The sequence below is a fragment of the Delphinus delphis genome, chromosome 14 (genome assembly GCF_949987515.2).
Source record: "Delphinus delphis chromosome 14, mDelDel1.2, whole genome shotgun sequence".
Lineage (NCBI taxonomy): Eukaryota > Metazoa > Chordata > Mammalia > Artiodactyla > Delphinidae > Delphinus > Delphinus delphis.
Window position 1 is genome coordinate 51,866,233 of NC_082696.1, and position 23,679 is coordinate 51,889,911.

Genomic DNA, 23,679 nt, shown 5'->3' on the forward strand with positions numbered 1-23,679 from the left:
CCCTTAAGATTTCAGGAGTAGATGTGGAAAGCAGCTGCTGATGTATGAAAGGCTCAGTGCGCAGTGGAGAGAGCACAGACTCTGGCGCCAGCTTGAATCCTGCTCTGCCGCTTAGCAGTTATGGGACGTTGGGCAACTTACTTAACTCTGCGCCTTAATTTATTCATCTGTAAAAGGGGAATAATAGTACCTACCTCATAAGGTGGTTGTAGGGGTTAAATGAAGTAAATGATACAGAGCACTTAGAAGAGTGCCTGGCACACAGTGAGCACAGTGTGTGCTGTGACTTCTATGAGCTTATCGTGGTTTGTGGGTACAAAAGAATTTTCAACTCTGGAGAAGGGAACTTTTGGAGTCCGAGATGCTCTCTGGTGGCAGGGCTGTGAAATTCACACAAGAGCAAGGTCTGTCGGGTGCATGCGAGCACAAAAGCACGTACTTCTTCCTCTTGTAAAGGGAGAGGGTTGCGAGACGTAGGCTTATGCCTTCTGACAACTTACACCTGCCTGTGGAAAGAGCCAGTGGATAGTTACTGATTTTTGCTTGAAGTTTTGAAAAGGATGAGTTCAGTTGGATTCGTGCATAGGGGGAGGGCGCTAACTGGTCCTAGTTTCAAAGGAGGTTGCTGGCAGTACTAACGCTACAGTAAAAAGAACCGGCAGCACTCAAGCCTTTATGCGCTGGCTGAGCTGGCGTTCCTGTAAGTTCTACCCAGCTGCCGTGTGGCTTAGCAAAGCCCCTAGGGCAGCTGCAGCCAGGGAAGGGCCACAGAGCCCACGCAAGACTCTCGCTTCCCAGTTATCTTACTGGTTTTCACCTAAGTGACACTTATTAAGCTCCTGCTGTGTGCCTAGCATTGTGCTGGGTGTTGGGGGGCGGATACAAGAGGTGACTAGCCCACAGGTGCGCTAAGCTTTGACTGAGTAGACGGGCCAGACATTCAACAAATGGAAACAATCTGTCCCTCTTCTGTGCACTGCCTGTGAGGGGCCACGGGGACACACGCAGCGAGAACCCTGGGACGCCTTCTTTGGCGTTTACCACGCAGGACGGCGTGGCTGAGACGGGCACTGGGCTGTAGCGGGCCGTCTATGAGGAGGGCCACACAGGCTCTGCGGTGGTTCAAGGAGAGGACGCACCGCAGGCTCGGGTTGGGGCCGGGCCGGGCGCCCGGCAGACGTCGCAGAGGGGCACACACCTCACGCTCAGACAATGGCAGCTAGGCCATTTTGGGAACGCGGGGTCCACGGAGGGTGGAGGTTGGAACGGTAGTGGCCTTGGGATGCTGGCCTCGGGCGCCGTGGAAGGGCCCTGAACAGGGGAGCGAGGCGCCCGGCGTGGAGCCGGAGGAGGGTTACTGGTCAGGCTGGGCTCCCTTACACCGGAGACGGGAAGAGGCAGGAGAAGCCAGGGGGCAGCCGTCTTGCCGGCCCGCCTTGAGTTCCTGACCCGGGGGCACCACGCAGACTGGAGAGAGGCCCGCCCGGGCTGGCCACGCGACGCAACCAACCACCGACGTCACCCGACTTGACCCACGCGGCTCTTCTCACCTGCTCGTCAACCTTTCTTGTGTTTTACAGATTCAGCCAGTTATTGAGAAAACCTTTCCGTTTTCTAAAGTTCCAGAAGCCTTCCTGAAGGTAGAAAGAGGACACGCGCGAGGAAAGACTGTCGTCAGTGTCGTTTAAATAAACACTCAGTTTGGTGCCTGTGGGCTCTTATTTGGTGAGTGCCTGTAGGCCCCGACTCTTTTCCAGTCGTCCCTTTCCAGCTTAGACTAGAAGTTCCATGAAATAAATTTAGCACGCACACGTTTCTGCCAGTCATTTCCTGTCTGCTGAGCTGAGCAGAGACTGATTTTATAGCCACAGCCCCACCCTCTGTCATCGCCTTGCTCTGCCCAGAGCGTTCTCGCGTCACCTACCCCGACGCGGCTGCGCACTGTCCGCCGAGCTCCTCCATGCCAAGCGCAGGGGATACACACGTAAGCAGGGACAAGATATGAACATCTCTGCACTTGGACTTGTCTATAAAGTTGCTGAAAATTGCCTATTGTTTTTTTCAAGCTGTTCTTTCACAGCAGATTTGCAAATTGTGGCGGCACCTTCTGTTCTAGTAGCTCAAACTCTGTTTTATCATCTTAACAATTGTGAGAGATTAGAACTTTCAGCATGTGGAGGGATGGCAGCATGAAGAGCTTACTTAAAGCTAATTCCTTCTTAGGGTCATAGTGAGCACTTTTCCCACTGGCCAAAGTTTCCTTTGATTTTTATTCCATCTGCTCCAGTGTGCGGTCATAACAGCCCTGAGTTCTGAATCTCTTAGGGTCATATGTAAAAATCTCGCCAGCGATTTGGTTGTTTACGCTTTTAGAAAATGAAATGTGATGTAAAGTTTGTAACTTTTTAAAACACTTACTTTTTTGCATAAGGCTAGTCCTCTTTCGGCAACGGAAACGTGCTTCTCTGGGGACTTTTCCGTGGAAATTACCACCATTCCATTGGGGACCAGAGTTCTCCAGTTTGACCTGAAATGCTTGCATTTAGGTATCTCGCCAATAAACCCGTTGCGGCTTTTGAGTCTCTAGTCTGTGCCCTCTGATCATTGACGGTAAGTGTCCAGTTCCTGCCACGATCCCCTCATTACTGCAGCTCAGCTGCTATCATTTGGCTTCTGATGTAGACCTGTCTGAGTAGCCTTCTACTTGGTTTCTTCCTGATAGACACTCATTTGTAGTGTTGCATGAGGGTTTTTCTCTAGAATTGCTGTTCTCACCAGTACAAATTTACCTCAAAAGCAAGATGTTTTTCCAGGTGTGAATAAGCCACTTTTGACTTCTCTGAATTCAACCTCAGCTCTTTCTCTTTGAGGCCTCCCAGTGGTAGTGAGGGGCATCTCTCGAGGGACGACCTCACTTACCCTCATGTCCACTCAGAAAAGTGGAGTGTGCCCCTTCACCACTGAGTCTGGAAAGAGGGTAGTCAAAAATCTCCCCCTGCTGTTATTCTAGCAGCTCTGAAACCCACCTCGTCCAGATCAGACATTTGTTTCTAATCTGCCTGCTGACCCTCTTTGAAGTGTTACGAGGGCTAGAATGGACTCTCTCAGATTTCATCAATACGGTTAACCAGAAACAAGTTTATTCAAGAGATGAATTCAACACAGACTAGACAGACAGTCTTACCCCACCTTACTGCAGTGAGACACACAAAGGCCTAAGGCCAGAGCTGTGCACCCAAGAACAAGACGCGTGGCGGCTGCTGCCGGACGTGTGCGAGCATCTTAAAGCTGAAGGTAAACTACTCTGATGGCCGCCACTGCCCACCACAGGCTCCAGAGGATCAACATTTTACAACTGGAAACATACGGAGTAGCTGAAAAGGAAACAAGATTTGTTCTTCCAAGCACCAGTGTTCAGTGACGAGGACAACGACATGAGGACAAAAGGAGGAAGCGTGTATTCAAGGAATGTTTAGCAGTTTTGTTCAAACTATGACCAGCACTGAGGCCAGGGAGCGTACAATCAGCAGCTAAATATTTTCAATTCCCACTGAAATACTTGCTGCGTCTTAGGGTTCTCAGGTCTGAGATTTGGCCAACTAGGATTGCTTCAGTCTCCTTTCTTTCGCTTTCTGGAGAGAATTGCTGGTCATCCTCTTGAGCCCCCCACACCTCTCGTTTCTGCTCCCAGAAGTACATGACCTGAGGCTGTCCCCCAGCAGTCACAGCAGGTGCAGGGCTGTGGAGCCTCACAGGGAAGGCAGCCCCGTGCCAGTGCAGCCGGACAGGGGGGCAGGAAATTGGGCTAAAAGACCTGAGTTTAGCAAAGGCCTGCGTAACGCTGCTTCAGAACTACCTGTAGATGAGGATGGGCTCATAAATTAGGTCATGGTAATACTGTTTCAGTAGCATCTGCAAGAAAAGCACTAAACAACACTCACATGTGACATTCTAGAGTGGGTTAAAATAATCCAGATCCTGCTAATAAATGTTAGCAGACATGGACATGCTATCTTTGTAAATTTACTAATTTTTTTAAACTATATTTTTGGCTGTGTTGGGTCTTTGCTGCTGTGCATAGGCTTTCTCTAGTTGCGGCGAGCAGGGGCTACTCTTCGTTGCGGTGTGTGGGCTTCTCATTGCAGTGGCTTCTCTTGTTGCAGAGCACGGGCTCTAGGTGCACGGGCTTCAGGAGCTGTGTCATGCAGGCTCAGTAGTTGTACCTCACGGGCTCAGCCACTCTGCATCACGTGGGATCTTCCTGGACCAGGGCTCGAACCCGTGTCCCCTGCATTGGCAGGCAGATTCTTAACCACTGTGCCCCCAGGGAAGTCCCCTAATTTTTAATATGAACAGAAACATTTTGTTTATACTTAGTTGCTTAAGGTAGGTCTGACTAGATAAGGCTTTCCCCACTTTGCTGTACGGCATAATTACTAAGTCCAGAAATCAGAAGATCAAGGACCAAAATTACAGGCCTAATAAATTATTTCTTCTCAGATGCTGAACAGTCTCCTACCATACAAACTTGAGCTTCTGTCCTTCCCTTTAAAGTGTACAGGACTTGTAGGTCTGCAAGGTCGGTAAGTTTGTTCTTGTTCTCTATCTTTGGATATAATTTAAACTGTACATAGTCTTGCTGCTAAGACAACCTGTTTAAGCAGCTACTGAAAAGAAATGAAAGGGATGAAACAAGAGGAGGATAAATGACTGGTTTAAAACGATTACAGTCTTTTGAGAAGATGAGTGGTTGTCCTGGTCACGGTGGTGTGATTCAAGAGAGAATTTAGAGCTGTTGAAGGAGCAGGTCCACTTTCTTCTTGGTGCTTCTGTCTGCAGCCCTTGTTTTTTCTTTTTTTTTTTGTTTGTTTAAATAAGGTAGCTGAAAGACCTCCAGAAATATTCCTCCTGCGTTCTTTAATTCAGGTCTATAGGACCATGGCTTCCCACACTTGCGTTGACTTCTCTTTGCTGACACTGTTGAGGATAAGGTGATTTTGATCATACTGTGTACCCCCTGAAAGACAGAAGAGGAAAACGATAGAAGGAAACATGCCCACGTGAAGAGGCTGTAGCAGACACAGTTTATCACAACACCAATGTAACAAGAGCAAGCAAAGTGTAAAACTATGTGCCTCGAGGAGACAAAGCAGGGAGGAAAGCCCAGAAACGCACGGAGGGCTGAGAGGCTCCAGCCTCCGGGGGGCGATGTGTTAAAAAGCCCCATCATATGGCACCGGCGGGGGGCGGGGGCAGAATCTAGAAATGGGAAAAGGAGTAAAGAGATTGTGACAAATATTCAGTGTGGGATTGTGGATTTGAGATACCAGCAAAATAAGCAGGCAGGCCTGAGTAGAATAGTCATCGGAACAAATTTTGCATGAACAATGAAAAATAGTTGTATTAGGTCAAAGGGGAGGTCTGAGTGACACCCAGAAGTATAGGCAGGGCAGCACTCCCACTTCTGGGAACGCACAGGCTGTGGTGTATAAAAATTCATAGCATTTAACATGCTGCGTTCCATCAGACTGTAAAGCTAGTATGGTTTCCCTTTCACCGGAATATTCCAAGGGTGCCTACTAGATATTTCAGATTCTTTAGCCTCGTGGCCTCTTCTTTCAATGGAGAAGTATCATTAACAAAAGAAAGGGCCATGTGATTTTTTTTTCCAGTGTGGAGTAAACAGATACCTTATCCTTTTCAGCATAAGCCTCTGTACCAACGTCATAGCACCAAGGACTCCATCAAAATTAAAATCTGTTCAACTCGCTGGGGTAAGTGCGACTGGTATTGAAATCATACTGCAGCCTCAGGCCAAGAGGAATTAAATGTTCTTATTCTCTTTTAAAGCATTTACAAAACATCCAAAAGGTCTGAAAACTTACACAATAGATTTTGATAGGGAAATCATCTCTTATGCATGCCCCTCTTCTAAGAAATTGGTTAATCATCATGATAACTAAGAGCCTCTGCACAGCTAGGTATAGAATACGAAGGCAAGGTGCCCTGGGCATTTTATGCTTAAGTCTGGGAAAAAAAGTCACCACTACCACAAACCCCACCATCTCCACTGAGACACAACACACTCCACTCCACTGAGATTTCAGCAAATATTATCTTAAGGTCACAATGTCTTTTTTCATTCTTCAAGATTATAGTATCTTAAACATACCTTCTGTGTATATTACATCATAATTCTAATTAGAGTCATGATGACTAGAAAGTTCTTGAGAAATAATCTGATTCATTCTTTGCCTTTGGGGAGGATTAAAATCCTCACAGACTTTTTTAAAGTGAGTGTGAACTAGCTTATACTGTTGTTATAATGTCTTTGGTCTGGAATAATACACGGATGTCTACCAAAACACCAGGAGATAAAAGAAATAAACCTTATGGTAATATTAGTAGGTAACAAATGGTCAACAGTTGTAGCCAGTGAAAGTCACAGTCTCCTATTGAGGGATGTATTTCTATCCCCCTTGCACAGTATGTGGGATGTGTGGCCCTACTCTCTCTTGTCCACAAGATGGCATCATTCTCCCACATTCTGAGACATTTAAACTAGTTTAACAAGTGATTACTGTAGCTACCATACTCGATATACTGAGAGTTCACAAACATACAGAACAGTAGCCTTATTCCAAAGGCACTGGACTAATTTATATTGCATTTTAGGAAGTGATCTTGGAGCTTTCAAGCGAAGCCCTAAGGAGGAGGCTCCTGAAGTCCCACAGTCCTTTTCAGAGTCGAAGACTAGAAAGCCAGGAATCCTTACTCCTGGTCAACTGCCAGGGTAGCAAGTGGGGGAAAATCCCATATCCTTGGAGCTTCCAGAATGTAAGCGCTCTGAAGCCAAGGTACTGTCTTTTTTTTTTTCCTTTCAGTTTGATACCCCCAGTGTGTGGCACAGAGCCTGTCACATATTGGGTACCCAATAAATACATGTTGAAAGAATAAAAGGAATGCTCTAAGAGACTAGCTCGTAAAGATTACAGTGACCTTAACCCTGGACATAGGAAGCTGATCACATCTGTAAGAAACATGAGTCCGTATTTTCCCCAAAATCCATGTTTCCAATTCAGTCTAGTCACACTCCTTTGGCTTCTCTGGAGGTTTTCAAACTCTATCTTGTATAGACTGAGGAGCTCCAGTTTAACAAGTTGTTCAAAGTAAGAATAGAATGATAGTGACTCTTAACAGTCTGAACCTCCGGTGGATCATCTATACAATGGGTATCTTACTTGTGGACAGATCTGTCGTGCCAGCCTACAGTGCATTTGTCTCCTGCTGGTACTTTATACGCTGTACGACTTTGGGCCCCATCCAGCCTGGAGTGATATTGCTTAGTGGTGCTCCCTACATGTAGTGCCCTGCCTTTGCCTCACTAAACTTAGTTTGCCTCTGAGCACTTTTCTGTTCCTCAGATTCTCTGTAAATTCGAAGCCCATTGTTAGGTGGCTTGGCCACTCTCCCCACCTGCAGATCAGAAGTGACGGCCACTTTTCTCCAGGGGCAGTCACCAAAGCCCCTGATGGAAATGTTCAGGCTTATTCTCCATCTTCCACAAAATTTAGTTTAAAACCAGCTGTTTCTTTACCACTCTGTCTTAATTTTTAATGACAGCTTTGGCCTAGAACCCTGACTCAGGTAAAACTGAGCCAACTTTCTAGCCATGATTTAAAGTGGTGTGTGGTATAGTATGGTTCCACTAAATTGACGAACATAACCACACTGGTTTCCTGATAGGGGACAGAAAGTCTCCATTAATAATTTGAAGCAAAATTACCCCATATGACATGAATAAAACACACCATCGTCATTTGCTTGTCTATAGCAACAAAGGTTCACTGAATTCCCATGTCTACTTGAGGTCAGTTTTTTTTGCTTTATGTTGTTTTAAAATTATCATCAGTAGTTCTCGTAGACAGGCAGCATGGGCATTACCTGGGAACTTGTTAGACATGCAGATTCTTGGGCCCTACCCCAGACCTACTGAATCAGAACCTCTGAGGGTGGAACCCAGCAATCTGTGTTTTTTAACAAGCCCTCCAGGGGATTCTCATGCAGATAAAGTTTGGAAACCCCTGGCCTAAATGTATTTGTTCTTCCCCAAGCACCATCAATCGGTTTGCTCTGGATTAACTTCACTGAACAAATGTTCAGTTGAAATCTTTTTGGCTATGTTGTTTGTTTTAATTCCTTTTCAGTCTTAGATCTTTACAATGAAAGTTTACATGCGTGTACCTGAGAATCATCAACTCTACAGACTGAGGTCATAGCCTTTTAACTTGTGAATTTTAGTCTAACATTGTTATAATAAATGGTTTAAAGTCGGCCCATGTCCAGATTCCACCTCAGCACTTAATGGGTGTGAGACTGTGGCCAAACTGATTAACTCCTCTGAGCCGCAGTATGGAGGCTGTAAAGTGGGGGGAGGAGGGATAACACAGGCCTCTTGGGGCTGCTGTGAAGATCACGTGAGATAACGTAGGTACAGTGTATAGCATTGAGGCTGGCACGTAGTAAGGGATCACTTGCTATTAATAATAGTACATGCATCATTTTCAAAAGTAAAGAAGAGCTTTTTAGTTAACTAAAGAAGACACAACAAAGAAAATAAAGGAAACGATCCTTACCTTTGATATCTAAAACTAAATTTGGCTTCAGCTTGCTATAGATCCTGCCGTCAGACTTCATGCTCCAGAACTGACTGTCGATGTTCTGTTCGAGTGCCAGGCCCAGTTTAGAGCCAGAGGTTACTAGGTTCCCCACGATGGTCAGGCAGCAGTCTTCTGCTATCTGCTCAGTGGAAAAGACAAGGTATCGTAGACATGGGTGGATATACATTCAGCTACCATTGTAAGCAATTTCCTGTGTGAGCTGATTTTTAAAGTTATCTTAGTTCCTAGCTTCATTTATACCCCACATGAGGAATTTCAGCTTTTAGCCATGGTAACTGGGATCAAACAAATATTTATGCCCTTCATTTCAGATAACCTGTGATAGAAAGTTCTCAATTCTTGTCCATTGTTAAGAGATTTATGCCCTTTGTGAGGCCCTCTGTCTTATAAGTAAGGGAAGCCTCCTTAGAACACTAAAAATGCCCATCATGATATTTCCCCCCAGAAATCACCATGATCTGAGGCTGGGTCTGTAGCTAATCTCCCCGATGTATCCACTCCACTCAGCCTGACCCTTCCGGAATATGACTGCATCTCTAATTTTGAAGGCTGCTGTAGCACTGAAGTTGCTAAAAGGGCATTTTATCATTTTAAAACTTGGAATTCCATTTACTGATTTGTCTTGTCTTCCCCTTCATGAGAAATGTCTAAAATTTTCTAAAAAGGCATGCTATCCAAGTATAAAAAGAGAAAACATAAATGCAGTAGAGTGTGTTCTAATGCAAAGATCTTACGGGTCCTTCTATGAAGTGAATCTACCCTTAATATAATATAAATAAGGTATGGTAGTCATGTTCATATTGGCATTCACACATATTGCTATAGAAAATGCTTATGAAAAGTGTACTGTTCTACAATATATTGAGATAAAAGGATTGTGATAATCTAGGACACTTTCCTTTTTCTCACTGACCTACCAAATTCAAAGCTGTTAAAATAATATCACTGTAATGTTCATTAGAAATAATTGTTGAAAGATGCCATTTTCTTGAATTAAGATAATTCAAAGGCAGAAGCTTTTTCTATGCCTCTATATTAGTTACTTCTGTTTCCCATGCTATTTCTTCTATGCATGTCTAAATAGTACTTCTGTTTACTTAAAGGATGATTCTCCCTCAAGCACAACAGACCCAATTAACAAGTTGTACTTCCTTTCAGCAGGCCGTAATGCCTTCTGCTGACTCACAGGGCACCAGGATTAAAAAAATCAGGAGCAAACAGTCAAGCCCATAAAATCAAGGAGTTAAAATGAGTACGTACAATAGAAGTGTGAGCATCTCTCATAAAATCTTACAGCACTCAGCTTTTAAATGTGCATTGTGGCGGGAGTGATAGGAGGGAGATGGGCAATTTTCCATTTTACAACGTGTGACAATTAGGAAATGGACTGTGTTGTACACAGGGTGGTTATCTCTTCACGCTTCAACCTAGTCTGTGGGGTCCTCCAAAATGGAAACAAACCAAGAGTGATCTGTGTTGATAATGATGGGGCTTATAAGTTTATTTCTATAACAAGTAGGTTAAGGAAAAAGGGGAGGGTAACACAGACACTTGCTTTTTCTATTACTGTATAAAAATCAAGTATAGATATAAAGATTCTATCTTGGATCAGTGCTAGATTTACCTCCCATTTGGTTCCTAAACAGGTTCTATCAGAACTAAGAAATAGTTTCATGAAAAACCTTCTAACTTATTTCTGAAAATGCTCCAGGAATCATGAAGTAGCATCTACTTTACTTGAGGAGAGATGCTATTATAGACCCTTGTCTAATCCAAAAAGCTCACCCTGCATTTGAAGCATCCTTCTTGATACATCCAAATCTGATCATCAGCACCGACATCCTCCATGACCTGTATTCTGAGAAGCTTCAGATCCTCTAAGTTTCCATTGGTTGACATGAATAACCCTGTTGCTTTGTTTCGAAGTCTGAAATAAATTCGTTTCTAGAAGACAAAACCCCAGCAATAGTCATATACAAGCTGTACTTCAGAAGCACTGAACAAGCATCAGTAGCAGGGGCAGAATCCCAGATGAGGCTGGATAAGGGAAAACTGCTACATCTGAGAGTTTCAGAGGCTTTAGGATTTTCTCAGTGAGGAGAGGCTGACAGAATTTCAAAGTGCCTGGGGCTGGGAGCCTGCCTATGGACAACCCAGGGCTTGGGACATACCAGGTTTTTTGTTTGTTTTGTTTTTTTTTTTTTTTTTACAGTACACGGGCCTCTCACTGTTGTGGCCTCTCCCATTGTGGAGCACAGGCTCCGGACGCGCAGGCTCAGCGGCCATGACTCACGGGCCCAGCCGCTCCGCGGCATGTGGGATCTTCCCGGACCGGGGCACGAACCCGTGTCCCCTGCATCGGCAGGCGGACTCTCAACCACTGCGCCACCAGGGAAGCCCCATACCAGGTTTTGATGTCAGGTGTAATAACATTTCTGAAAGCAGTCACAACCTTCTGGCACCAGAGACACAGCCGAAATTCAGAAATTCTCGGGGGTGGGGTGGGGGAGAGGCCAATTTCACACTTAAAATTGAAACTAAAAAGTTAATTACATTTACAAAAAAGATTTCAGAGAAGAGTCTATTCAAAGCATGTAAAAGAAGAAAGTACCTGAACAAAAGGTCGTAGAGAACCTATTTGGCGACAGCCACTGAATTCATACCAATTAGGCACTTCTGCTGGTGACAACAGGAACTGTCGACCCCTGTAATTGCCATATTCATAAGTAACCCATCTGGAAAACAAAAAGAGATAACCACAGTAAGTAGCAATATCCATTTCACAGTGGGCACCAATTATATTTTCAGAACACTTTGATTTTTAGACTGAGCTTTTTATTTTTTATTTTTGGCTGCGTTGGGTCTTCATTGCTGTACTTGGGCTTTCTCTAGTTGCGGTGAGTGGGGGCTACTCTTCATTGCGGTGCACAGACTTCTTATTGTGGTGGCTTCTCTTGTTGCAGCATGCGGGCTTCAGCAGTTGTGGCTCATGGGCTCTAGAGCGCAGGCTCAGTAGTTGTGGCACACAGGCTTAGTTGCTCCATGGCACGTGGGATCTTCCTGGACCAGGGATCGAACCCATGTCCCCTGCATTGGCAGGCGGATTCTTAACCACTGCGCCACCAGGGAAGTACCTAGACCGAGCTTTTTATACTTTAAATATATGTTGGAGGATAAAAAAAGGAAACTACCTTATTATCAAAAACAGCTACAGCACCCATGTCTTGACAAATAGCAAATTCATGGTACATGAGTATTTATGCCCAAAAGTTCCACTCTTGAAGAGAAATAGGTAAGTTTTTTCTTCAATAGAGATAGTCTTTTAGCAGGACAGCCCAGTACTTCCTGTGAACTTTACATAAAACATCTTCAGTTGTAATAATAGACCTTTATTTAAATGGTTAATACTTGTAAAGTTCTTACACAGGGTGCTATATAAGGGTTAGATAAAAATAGATAATAAAGTTTTATTTAAAATGAGAGTAATCTTCCTCAATCCAGAGAACTACTAAAGATACTCAGGTCTCTTCCACACAGAGATGCTGGTACCCACACCTGAAGTCTGGGTTCCAGCGCAGACCAGCATGCAAGCAACACAGCAATCTTTCTCTCTGGTTGATGTATTACATCAAGGTTCTCTGTTTTTAACCCTGCAACTCTAAAATGTTATCATCGTAGTCATTTTATCATAAAAACAAAATATTAGTTTAAACCTGTTGGGAAAAAAAGTCATGCATAAAATTCTATCAATCACCCTAATAATCCGAATTTGTTCTTTAAATAGCTATAGTCCTCTCCACCATTTGATGCCTTCAAACTACACCTGCTGTTTCGGTGAGTGAAAGAAAAATACTTTTGTAAAAACACATTACATTGATAGTCCTTATTCATTTTTACATCTTAATTTCAAAATTATTCAAAGTTGAGAAAAATGTTCCCATGTTGACATTAAGTCATTTTGCCTATAACATCTGCTAGTCACTCCTAGCCGAAGGAAAATCCCAACCCTTACTCCAAAATCAAAGGACTTGGTCTTTCAAAAGGATAAGCAAAATCAGTTCTCTTTCCTACTTGCTAAGGAAGTGCTCAATTTATTGCAAAGCGTTCGCCTAGGAACTTTGAGAGTCCTTATCTTAAGTAAACTAAAAATCTGGATGAAGAGATGATGTCCCACACATGGCTCTTCCCAATAGGAAAAGTATACTGTGAGGGAACATAAATATTAACCCTTACAGAAAAAAAGGGGTTATATGTCAATTTGGTTAAGGTAACAGAGAAGAGAAATATGATCAAACTTAATTTTTAAAATCTATTTTATTGAATAAACAAGTAGGAACTCACTTACATGCCACCAATCACCTGAACAGAGCGTATGCGCGTGTTGAATCCTAGGGATTGGAGATTAACTATTTCTGTACTAAATTCAATCTTTTTTCCTTTGAAGTCTTCTCTTTCAAAAAGAATAATTGTTGGTTCAGACAATTCCTGTTTAGGAACAAAAATAATGTTCTGTTACTCATCCTTGATAGTAATTCGAACTTAACATGAAAATCACCTTGTTACAAGGACAAAGCAGAAGATCTGGCTGGACTTGGCCTGCTCATAAACTCCCTTTTCCAGCAACGTCTGGGTGGTTATATACTCCAAAGCTAAAGCAAGGAAGGATGGAGGGCAGAAAGTTTTTCCCTTACATAGAAAGGCAGGTAAATGTAAAGTATTATAAAATGGGGAACATATCCCAGGCATAAAGGAACAGGTATATATGCCTGGAATATCAATTCTAATGGACTTTATTTTCAACTTTTCTGTTTTCTATTGAGATAAGAAGGGGCTGGAAAGTCAAAGACATAAATGGCGAGGGGCGGGGGCTGTGGTGATCTTTGGGGGTCTAGTGGTAATCTGCCTAATAAAGGAAGCTTCCCCTTGTATGCATTTTCAGATGTCTTTTTGTTGTTGTTTTTAACTGTCAATAAGACAATGATTCTGTGTATCCCCAAACTTTCCTGTAGGAATAATTGTTAGGAGAGAAAAAATAGGATGGAAGCCCCAAGTTCAAGTCCACTGATTTTCAGAAAAATGAGAAGTTGGCAGCTTATGCTTGTTTTTCAGATTACAGACCCTTATGACCCTAGACTAAGCTCTGATGATAATAATCCTAAAATCATAAATGATACATGAAAAATTCCCTAACTTGCTTAAAGTTTTGTGGCAACGGTGTGACACCTTACTGCTTCATTTATGTGGATGTGCTCTGATGTGTAGAAAGATCTTGACCAATAAACAGAGCAGATCAGTGTGTAGACGTGTTCTATATGGTCTAGAAATTAGGTTATATAAACCATACAAGAAGGAAATGACAGAAACTGTGGTAGTATCACTACTTTGCACGTTCACTGCACTTTTCTGAGCTGGCATGCTAAAACGTTCCAAGCACTCTAATCTAGCGACAACAACCAAACGATTTTGAAGTACTAAGTCACAATTAAAATATACGTTCTTAATATGGGTAAAATATTCATTTCATCGTAATCAAAACTTAAAAGAACATCATCTGTAAATGTCAAAAGTGATGTGAGCATATATGCTAAGTTCTGCTTGAAGGGAGGCATTTGAAAGCTTTAAATCTAAAGTGGGTTTGTTTTTTTTAAATACTTGTAGGTTGCTTTTAGAATTCTAAGCAGGTTAAATATCAAATTTTTAGATATTTTATTATTTGTAAGCTAATGAATCTTACCACATCATTTTATGTTTCACTGCTACTATTTTCACATCTCAAGGAAGGTCAACATTTTCGTTATTTGAACGGGCAGGAGGGGATGAGAAAAAGCCAGCTCACATATGTTCCTTCTACCTTTAAAGCTAAAATCACCAACTACGTATGTTTAAAGCTTTTTATGAGATATCAGCTACCAAAAACTAACAAATACTTCCCAAACTGTCAGATACACCCAGACTTTAACATCTGAACATTATCTTGCAGTATTGTTCTATCGAATATTGCTTTGTCTGCATTAAAATTAAAGATCTCTGGTCAAAAAGGAGCACTATAACCTGGATTGGCACATACATGAGAAACTGAGAAAAGTCATTTCATTGCAAATCTCTAAAACAACAGAGGAATAGATTTAAAAACTATAAGGAATTTCTGCAAATCAATAACAACAATGACGGGAAACTAAAGAGCTGGGCAAAGGATATAAATAGGCAATTCACTGAACAGAAAACCTAAATGACTAGTACGTATATGAGATCTCACCAACAGTGAAATGCAAACTAACACAACTTCTACCCCATTCTTTCAAACTGACAAAAGTTTGAATGTCAGAGAATACTCAATAATGGCCATGATGCTGAAAACGAATCCACATGCACTGCCAGCAACAGTGTAAAGTGGTGGAATTCGGCAGTACTTACTGAAGGTTGCATATTCACGCACGTGAGATCCAGTAAATCCACTCTTTGTTTTTGGCTGCACTGGGTCTTCGTTGCTGCCCACAGGCTTTCTCTAGTTGCGGCAAGCGGGGGCCCCTCTTCATTGTGGTGGGCGTGTTTCTCATCGCGGTGTCTTCTCTTGTTGCAGAGCACAGGCTCTAGGCGCGCGGGCTCTAGAGCGCAGGCTTAGTAGTTGTGGCGCACGGGCTTAGTTGCTCTGCGGCATGTGGGATCTTCCCGGACCAGGGCTCGAACCCGTGTCCCCTGCACTGGCAGGCAGATTCTTAACCACTGTGCCACCAGGGAAGTCCCAATCCACTTTTTAATACGTATCCCCCAAAGATCCCAGGGTAATCCATTATGCTGTATGTACATCTAGTTAATGATTCCATATTGTAAATACATATTACATCATGGGCACCCATTAGAATCAATAACTAGATGTACACACCATAACGGATGGCTCCCAAAAAATTTCATGTAAGGAGAGTTTTTATAACATGATGAGAACTACAGCATAATACTGTATATAAATTAAAAGGCTGTATACATATTTTTAAAAACATGTATTTTATAGGAATATCCAAGCTGTACTCCAAACACATTAGAATGGGTACCTCTAAAGGTAGAGGTATAGAAATAGGGCTCAGGGGGACTTCCCTGGTGGTCCAGTGGTAAAGAATCTGCCTTACAATGCAGGGGACACGGGTTCAATCCCTGGTCGGGGAACTAAGATCCCACATGGCGCGGGGCAGCTAAGCCAGCGCCCTGAAACTACTGAGCTCGGGCGCCTCGATGAGAGAGCCCGAGTGCCGCAAACTACAGAGCCCATGCGCCCTGGAGCCTGCACGCCACAACAAAAGATCCCGCATGCCTCAACAAAGATCCTGCAACTAAGACCCGATGCAGCCATAAATAAATAAATTAATTAATTAATAATAAATAAATAAATCTTGAAAAAAGAAATAGGGCTCAGGTGTGAAACGGAAAAAAACAAGACAGAAGGGCCTTGAACTAGCCCATGATTGTGCACTGTGCACCATGACTGGCCCAACACTGCCCCTGAAGTCTGAGAAAACAGCAAACAGTTTACGTTTTAAAGATCTGGAAAGAGACCAGGGTAGGAAGTTGTCCACGAAACTATTTTTTCTGCCTCCAACTTTGTCCTGAGTAAGCCTGCCTGCTGGTTCCCTTGCTCTGTCTGTCAGCTGTGTGACCATACATCTCTGTAACGCTATATTCACCCTGAGATACTTACGACATCTATAAAACGAACAGACTTGAAAGTTGCTTCAGGCAGACATCCCATTGCAGACAGCGAAGGATAGTGGCCTTCCTCCAACACGTACTGATTACCCGAGAAATTTTCTCCGTCATATGCAACCCAGCTATAGAGGGAAAACCACACACACACGTATAAAGTGTAATTTGAGTCTTCCTAGTCAAGGAGTCTGAATTTAGAGGTAGCTGCCATACAATAAACAATGCTTATGGCTAACAGTGTTCTCTCTGCAAAAATGTCTGGATATGTTTACTGCATTTCATCTTGTGGCAACCTAATATTCATAAGTCATTTGGGAAATACAACATTTTTCTCCATGAAATGATTAATGCTTTCACCTCTCCACCTACCAGCATTCCTTGCACCTCTCATGGTGCCACCATTCTCCCAGCCAAGGTGGTTCTGTCAAGCCCTTGAGTCTTCGAGTCTTTTCTGAACACTCCTTCAACCTTCAGAGCTAGTCAGTCACCTGGGTCTACTGCTTCCTCCCCAGATTTCTCCCTCACCCCTTTATCCTCATTTCCAACACCTCTGCACTGGGCCAGGAGTCAAGATACCACAGTGACTTAGACAAGTCACTTAGTCTCTCTAGCACTCAGCATTATTGACAAAATGGTGATTTACCATGCTTCCCTAGAGGAGGTGGGGGTCTTTTTGTTTTGTTTTTGTTTAACCCAACACATACTTATTGAGGAATAACTGTGTGTCAGGTATTTTTCCATTGCTGGGGATATAACAAGACAAAATCCCTGTTATCTTGAAGTTTATACCCTAGTGAGCTGAGACAGACAATAAATGAATAACAAAAAAGTACATGCTTGGTAGTAATAAATGAAGCAGCATATGGGACAAAGAGAAACTAGGACAGAGGTGCAGGTATGTGCTAATAAACAGTGAAGCTTCATATAAATCTACGCATTTGAATGCAAAGCCGGTGCTCTTTCCACTTTGCATTGCCAAATGGCATGATGGTGCTGTTTAGACCATGAAGAACTATATGATTAAAGGCATTACTACTACTACTACTGCTACTACTACTTATTATTATTCAACTTAATTCATCACCTTTTGCACAGATTGCTCCAAGGGTTTCCTGATCCGTTTCCCTGACTTTGAGCTCCTCGCCTTGCCCATCTTGTGTTTTCCTTTGGCATCCATCCAAATTCATATGCTCAGAAGAGTCATCACCTGAGCCCACCCTCCCTGTCCAAACTCACTTCCCCTCCCCCCTGTACAAAGCCCTCCCAGCTAGAGAGGGTGGTGTGCCCCTCATCAGCATCTCCACCCCAACCATGCACTTGCCTATCATGCAGAATGCCTGCCCTACTCCTACCCATCTGTAAAAACAAATCTATCTTGGGAGGTCCTTAGAGATGATCTAAAGTCCCTTTACAGATGACGGGAGAGGCCTAGAGAGCAGAGAACCTGGTCTGAGTCCCACTGCACAACGAGGTGGTGATCTTCAACTTCTCCCACCCACACTGATGTCCATGTCCTCTGCCGCCCAGCACTCAGTGCTCTGAAGTCCACTTCAGTACTCACACGGTCTTGTACTATGTGGTGGTCTCATAAGGTACCAGGCTCCTACAAGTGTATTTACTTGCTGATATGTGAATCCTGTTTTCCCCCACGGGTTGGGCTCTGCCAGTCCACTGTTTTGCTTACCTGCCTCCTAAAACTCTGCAAGACTTGGCAGAAAATGACTCATCAATTTGACTTGTTGTTTCTTCAAAACACTGACTGCGACCTTGAAACTGTGGTTCCGAAAACAAGTGAATCTTTGAAAAAGTAAACGGAAATACATAAAATTCTTTTCCTAAACACATTAACTCATTCAGCCTCTGAAATGATAACCAAACATGACCTGCTAACTTTTGTTACTGTAAACTGGCATGAATTTTATAAAACCTTTAATTTTTTACTTCTACATTAATGATCAATTAGAAATACTTTGGCTGCACCATTCGTGATTGTTTAATTTCATTCAGAGACATCAAAGGATAGTCCAACAATAGAGGCAGCTTTCTACAGAACACCCTCTTGTAACAAGCTGCCAGGCATTTTAAAGCTTTACTGTGGCCAAAAGTAATTGTTCACAGTTCTAACATTTACAAGAAACTGTATTTTGGAAACATGTAGTGCAGTTTTCCTCCCTCTCAATGGAAGCTACCTGCTGACTTATTAGACTCTTTTGTATGCCAATAAAGGAGGCTACAGTGGTGTTAGTGCCTCTGTAATTATGGCTCTCTGAACACTTCCATTAAAAAGTCTTTAACAAATTTAACACTTCAGTTGATACAGAGAGTCAGCATTCAAAAGGCTTAAGTGAGACACCATATAAAAGACACTATATAAAAAGCCTAATGCAGACACAGCAAATACGAAAATTCATTTTACTGTTTTCCACAATAACTCTACGCTGTTGTTTGAAATACTAATCCTAGTGTATTAATGTAAAACTCTGATCCACTGTAATGATATAAAAATTTAACTTTACATAAGAACATTTTATAAGAAATATTTAGATATGGGTCAGTGCTATCAATTAAGCCTTACTGTAAACTTAAATTAATTTTAAAATATAGTTATGCTTTCAGGCACAAAAATGGGTAAAACTAACAATATGTTCCCAAATGTATGATGTTTTACACATAAATTCAGCTTTTTAACAGAAGGTTTCTAATTATGAATGATAGAATGTTTGTTAAGTTACCTGATTTTGTCTCCCTGGTCTGGTGAAAGAATCCTAAGAATTTTTAGAGAGAAGAGAAAAGGAAGTGAGTGGGGCAGACATCTTGCAAATTGTTCTGTGGGTCATTGACAATTACCATTAAAAATAGTCTCAGGATAGTTTCTATAGTTAAGTATTACATGAACCAGAAGCACACGTTAAGGGAATCCAAAATTCAGTTAAATATTCTCAGAGAAAAATGTAACTCCTTACCAAACATATGGGTTGAACAGAAGAGATCTTACAATTTTTGCCTCCCCAGTCCTCAAAGCTGGTATAAAAGCCTTTATCCAGTATATACTGTTCTCCTGTGAAGTCAGGATTTTCATAGGCTACCCATCTAAAGAAACAAAAAACACTGACTTGTTATAGTTCATAGTTTACATTCACAATAAAACTATCACACCCAGGGCTTCCCTGGTGGCGCAGTGGTTGAGAATCTATCTGCCTGCCAATGCAGGGGACACGGGTTCGAGCCCTGGTCTGGGAAGATCCCACATGCCGCGGAGCAACTGGGCCCGTGAGCCACAACTACTGAGCCTGCGCGTCTGGAGCCTGTGCTCCACAGAGAACAAGAGAGGCGGCGATAGCGAGAGGTCCGCGCACGGCAGTGAAGAGTGGCCCCAGCTTGCCACAACTAGAGAAAGCCCTCGCACAGAAACGAAGCCCCAACACTGCCATAAATAAATAAATAAATTTTTAAAAATTAAAAAAAAAAAGAAAAAAAACTATCACACCCATTTGGATAAATATACATTGTATAGCAACTTTCATTTGTTTTACTAATAAGTAATCTGAATAATTTTTCTGGTTCTCCATTAATCTTATAGGAGCAGATAGATTTGTCTGTAGGATAAATCAAAGTGGCAAGTGAAAGAGTATCTTTACATGAACCTTTTGGTGTTCTCGCTTATCAAATCTTATTCCCTGAGAAAACTCCAATAAGCCCATTTCTCTATATTTCTTTCTAATTCTATTCTAAGGAAACAATTTGGACTTTAAAGAAGTAGCTGTAAAAGTTCTTTTAATAAACAAGTCTTTCTGTTATCAATGTTAAAGTATTTTTCCAGAAAGATACTACAGGAAGCTATGTCTCTATTACACAACAAACCACACTGGAAAAAAAAAGCTGACATAAAAAAATGCTTAAAAAAAAAGATAATAAAACAGCTAAATAATGAAAATTTTGTTTCAATCAGGATTTCCAACATGACACAACTATGTAATAAGCAAAATTGAACAAACTCTTGAGAATACTAAGAATGAATCTCTTTTGGAATGTTTTCATATTTATCTTTTAAATGATCCACACTCAGAGAGGAAAATCAACAAATTACTGACGCTATTTCTTATACAAAGATAAAGTCTTTGAAGGGACAAGAGTTTTTCAATTCTGTTATATTCAGGAGATACTGTTTTCTCCTCAGTTAATTCATAGCCCTATATTGATCCTCTCACAGCTTAAAGAAATAATACCTTTATGCCCATATATATGCTCAGAACTTTCCAAAATGCATTCACATCTATTATCACGTTTAATCTTTTAGGGATGTAACACAGAATAACAAATAATAAACCTGAACTTCGTATTAGATCTAGTCCTTTAGCTCTAACCTTTGTGCTCTGTTGCCTGTGCTTAGTCATGCTGGCCCTGCACCTTTATAAAGGAATGCTGCCTATTGCCTGAAATACACATGATGGTCCATTCTCAAGGCTCTGACGTTTAAAGCTTTAGTGTAAAACTTTTCCATTCACATAGAGATAAATCAAGTTGCAGAACAGAAAATAACAACTGTCTTGTGGAGGTTTCTAGGAACACTGTGACCAAACCTACGTGGACAGCTGCAAGAGCAAAGGATTCCAGCACCAAGAAGTTGGCAACAACCTACCACAGCCCCTCGCCTTTTAGTATAAAAGAAGCCTGAATTCTAAGTCGGGGAGGATGGTTCTTTGGGCCACTAGCCCACTATCTTCTCCGTCTGCTGGCTTTCTAAATAAAGTCACTATTCCTTGCCCTAACACCTTGTCTCTCGATTTACTAGCCTGTTGTGCGGCGAGCAGTACGCACTTGGACTCGGTAACAGGGAGGTACTGGTTTTCACATTTTACTGAAAAGAAAACCTAAAGACAGAAAAAGTAATTCCTTTATTCATTCAACAAACTGATTGGCCGTTTACCATGTGCTGGGAACTAGACTGGCACTAGGAATGCAAGATGAAAAAAAAAGACAAAATCCTTGCCCTCGAAAGTTCAGAGATGGGTACGGAGCATCACGTGGTATTATTTGTTGGTGTTTGTTCTGAATGGGAAGTGACCTGTCAGTTAGTGGCCAGGGATGAATGAACCCTTGACCAAGTCTCCTGAGGCTCACCAGGTCTCTTCACCTTGTGACCCGAACTGCCACCTACCCTTGTAGTTTTTCATTTACCATTCCATTAAGCCATACCTAAAACAGCCCACATGCTTCACAATTACAACAGATTACAATTTTACTATCTAAAGGGTTTGACTTAAAAACTCAAGTGCTGTTATTACTTGGAAACGAGCAGCCATGAAGAAGAACACTATAAAAATCTCAAGTGATGATGAGCTACGGCAGCTAGTATCTGGGGACTCACTTCTGGCCAGCTGAATGGAGAAACTGCTAGAAGCACCAATCAGTCTATTTCAGAAAATGCCGCTTTCCCACTTCAGAACCTCATTAGCAACTTTAAAATCCTATTCTTCAACATTGTGAAGTGAGGAATTAGGAGGCCTGGTTCTAGGTGTGGTCATGACATTAACTTTCAGATAACTTTAAAGAGGTCATTCAACCTTTGTCAAAGTCCGTATTTTCATTTTTAAGTAAGGGCATTGACCAAGATCCCAGTGTTGACAGGGTGGGAGGCTGTACAGCTCACAGGTGCCTCTGTGTGTGGCCTCTGTTCACACAGCCTTTGGCTTATCACGAGTCATGAAGAGAAAAGAAAGCGGGGGCCCAGAACACTGCTATGTGGGGAGGAATTTCTGCAGAGCAAGTACATCTACTTTACAAAAGCCAAGACCTAAAAACAAAAAAAATTAAAGAGGATAAGACATATCACAGAAAAGTAGTCTTGGCAAGGCTCTGGGTCTATAGCAAGTTAGAGGGAAACAGAGAGGGTAAAGTCCTTTTTGCTTGATTGTTTGATTTTAAGGTTTGGAGGGAAAACAGCCAGTGAGGAGGGAAAGTCTGAATATGCAGGAGAGAAGGTGACAACTGAGCAAACCTTGGATGACACTTTAGCCAGTGCTTTTTTAAAAAAAAGCACAACTGTGAGTATTGTATTTCCCTATAAAACAAAATAAATGACCTGTAAGAAAATACCCAACACCCAAGTATGCCTATCTAACCCACTGAAGTTGAAAAAGGAAAACCATTTATTAAAATGTCACTTGAATTGACAATAGTGTTGTTTTCCTTCCAAGATGCAGCCCCCAATCCAAAATTCATTTCTGAGATTCTCTGGTATATCTATGATCTAGAGTCTACTTACAACTTACACCTGAAACTCTTAAGAAAAAAACTCCTTCCTGTCCTTGTTTAAGCATATTCCGTACATGTGAATCAACACTCCTCTGTCTATAAGATTGCCAAGTATAAGGACAAACGGGTCTTAGCCTCCTGGGGTCACTGCTCAGAATTTAAGGGCAGCAGGGCAAACCTGCCCTTCTGTGGAGGGAAAAGGAAAAAACTCAAAACCAACACTTTAAAAAAAAATCTGGACTCTACAAATATTTCATTTTGCTCTGAGTTTTAAAAAAATTAGTCCAGTTTCCACTATTTGAACAAGAAGACAGCACAGAACTAGAAAATGATTAGGAGGGATGTGTAAAGGCCTCTCTTTTGATGTTTCAACAAGAAACAAAATGCGGTTCCTAAAACCTCACTTGCTGGATTTGCAAGGATGCTTCCTGAAGGCTGTTCTCAGTTTCAGAGCTAATACTGAGTTCACCACCCAGGGAATTTATTACGCATGTGATAGTGGCGCATCTCAACCTTCCCATCCTGCAGGGCTGAACTCCAATGCTACCTCCTCCAAAGTCTTCCCTGTGTCCAAACTGGAAATTAATCTCTCTCTGCCGTGGATCCCCAAAGCACTTAATCTTTCTGTATTTTGTAGCAATAATTAGGTTTCATATAAATACTGTAACTTCTTTGAGGATGTAATACAATGCTTTGCACATAACAGACCTCAATAAATATTTAGCAAACGATGGACTGAATGAAATATGAGGAAGCAGCTGGCCCTGGTAAGTACAGAAGCGCTTCTATAACCACAGAATTTAAAAGGAAGTTGTGTGTGTGTGCGCGCACACATGCATGCCTCCTTTCAACTTCCTCCCAACAACAAAACTCAACTGCTACAAACCCCCCCCCCCAAAAAAAGCCTAAGCCAGGAAATGTAACTAGAAATAACTAAAAATAGAAACATATAAAAGCAACATTTTATAAAGGAAAGGGATTTTAAGTAAGGGTTGGATTAAAAAGAGAGACTGGCTCCAGGCACAATAATTCTACAGGTGCTAAGAGC

The 23,679-nt window shown here is 42.1% G+C and overlaps 2 protein-coding genes across 7 annotated transcripts in view; one reads left to right on the forward strand and one right to left on the reverse strand.

Moving 5' to 3' along the window:
* RTN4IP1 (reticulon 4 interacting protein 1) overlaps positions 1-1,952 on the forward strand; it is a 118,666-nt gene extending 116,714 nt beyond the window's left edge. For all 5 annotated transcript variants that reach the window (XM_060030162.1, XM_060030160.1, XM_060030158.1 and 2 more), the window contains one exon: positions 1,581-1,952. In XM_060030162.1, the coding sequence (XP_059886145.1) occupies positions 1,581-1,688 (108 nt within the window). In that variant the 3' untranslated portion in view covers positions 1,689-1,952. The remainder of the gene's footprint in view (positions 1-1,580) is intronic.
* A 1,298-nt stretch (positions 1,953-3,250) lies between these two features.
* The window catches only part of LOC132437024 (beta/gamma crystallin domain-containing protein 1), a 57,105-nt gene continuing 36,676 nt past the window's right edge, over positions 3,251-23,679 (reverse strand). Inside the window, exons 12-20 of one of the 2 annotated variants that reach the window (XM_060030155.2) lie at positions 19,340-19,466; positions 19,109-19,141; positions 18,061-18,149; positions 16,372-16,501; positions 13,027-13,166; positions 11,293-11,416; positions 10,467-10,625; positions 8,637-8,799; positions 3,251-5,017 (exon numbers count right to left, since the gene is read on the reverse strand). In XM_060030155.2, coding sequence (XP_059886138.1) covers positions 4,929-5,017; positions 8,637-8,799; positions 10,467-10,625; positions 11,293-11,416; positions 13,027-13,166; positions 16,372-16,501; positions 18,061-18,149; positions 19,109-19,141; positions 19,340-19,466 — 1,054 coding nt within the window. In that variant the 3' untranslated portion in view covers positions 3,251-4,928. Of the gene's footprint in view, positions 5,018-8,636; positions 8,800-10,466; positions 10,626-11,292; positions 11,417-13,026; positions 13,167-16,371; positions 16,502-18,060; positions 18,174-19,108; positions 19,142-19,339; positions 19,467-23,679 lie in introns of both variants that reach the window. The other variant, XM_060030154.2, reaches the window with a different exon arrangement.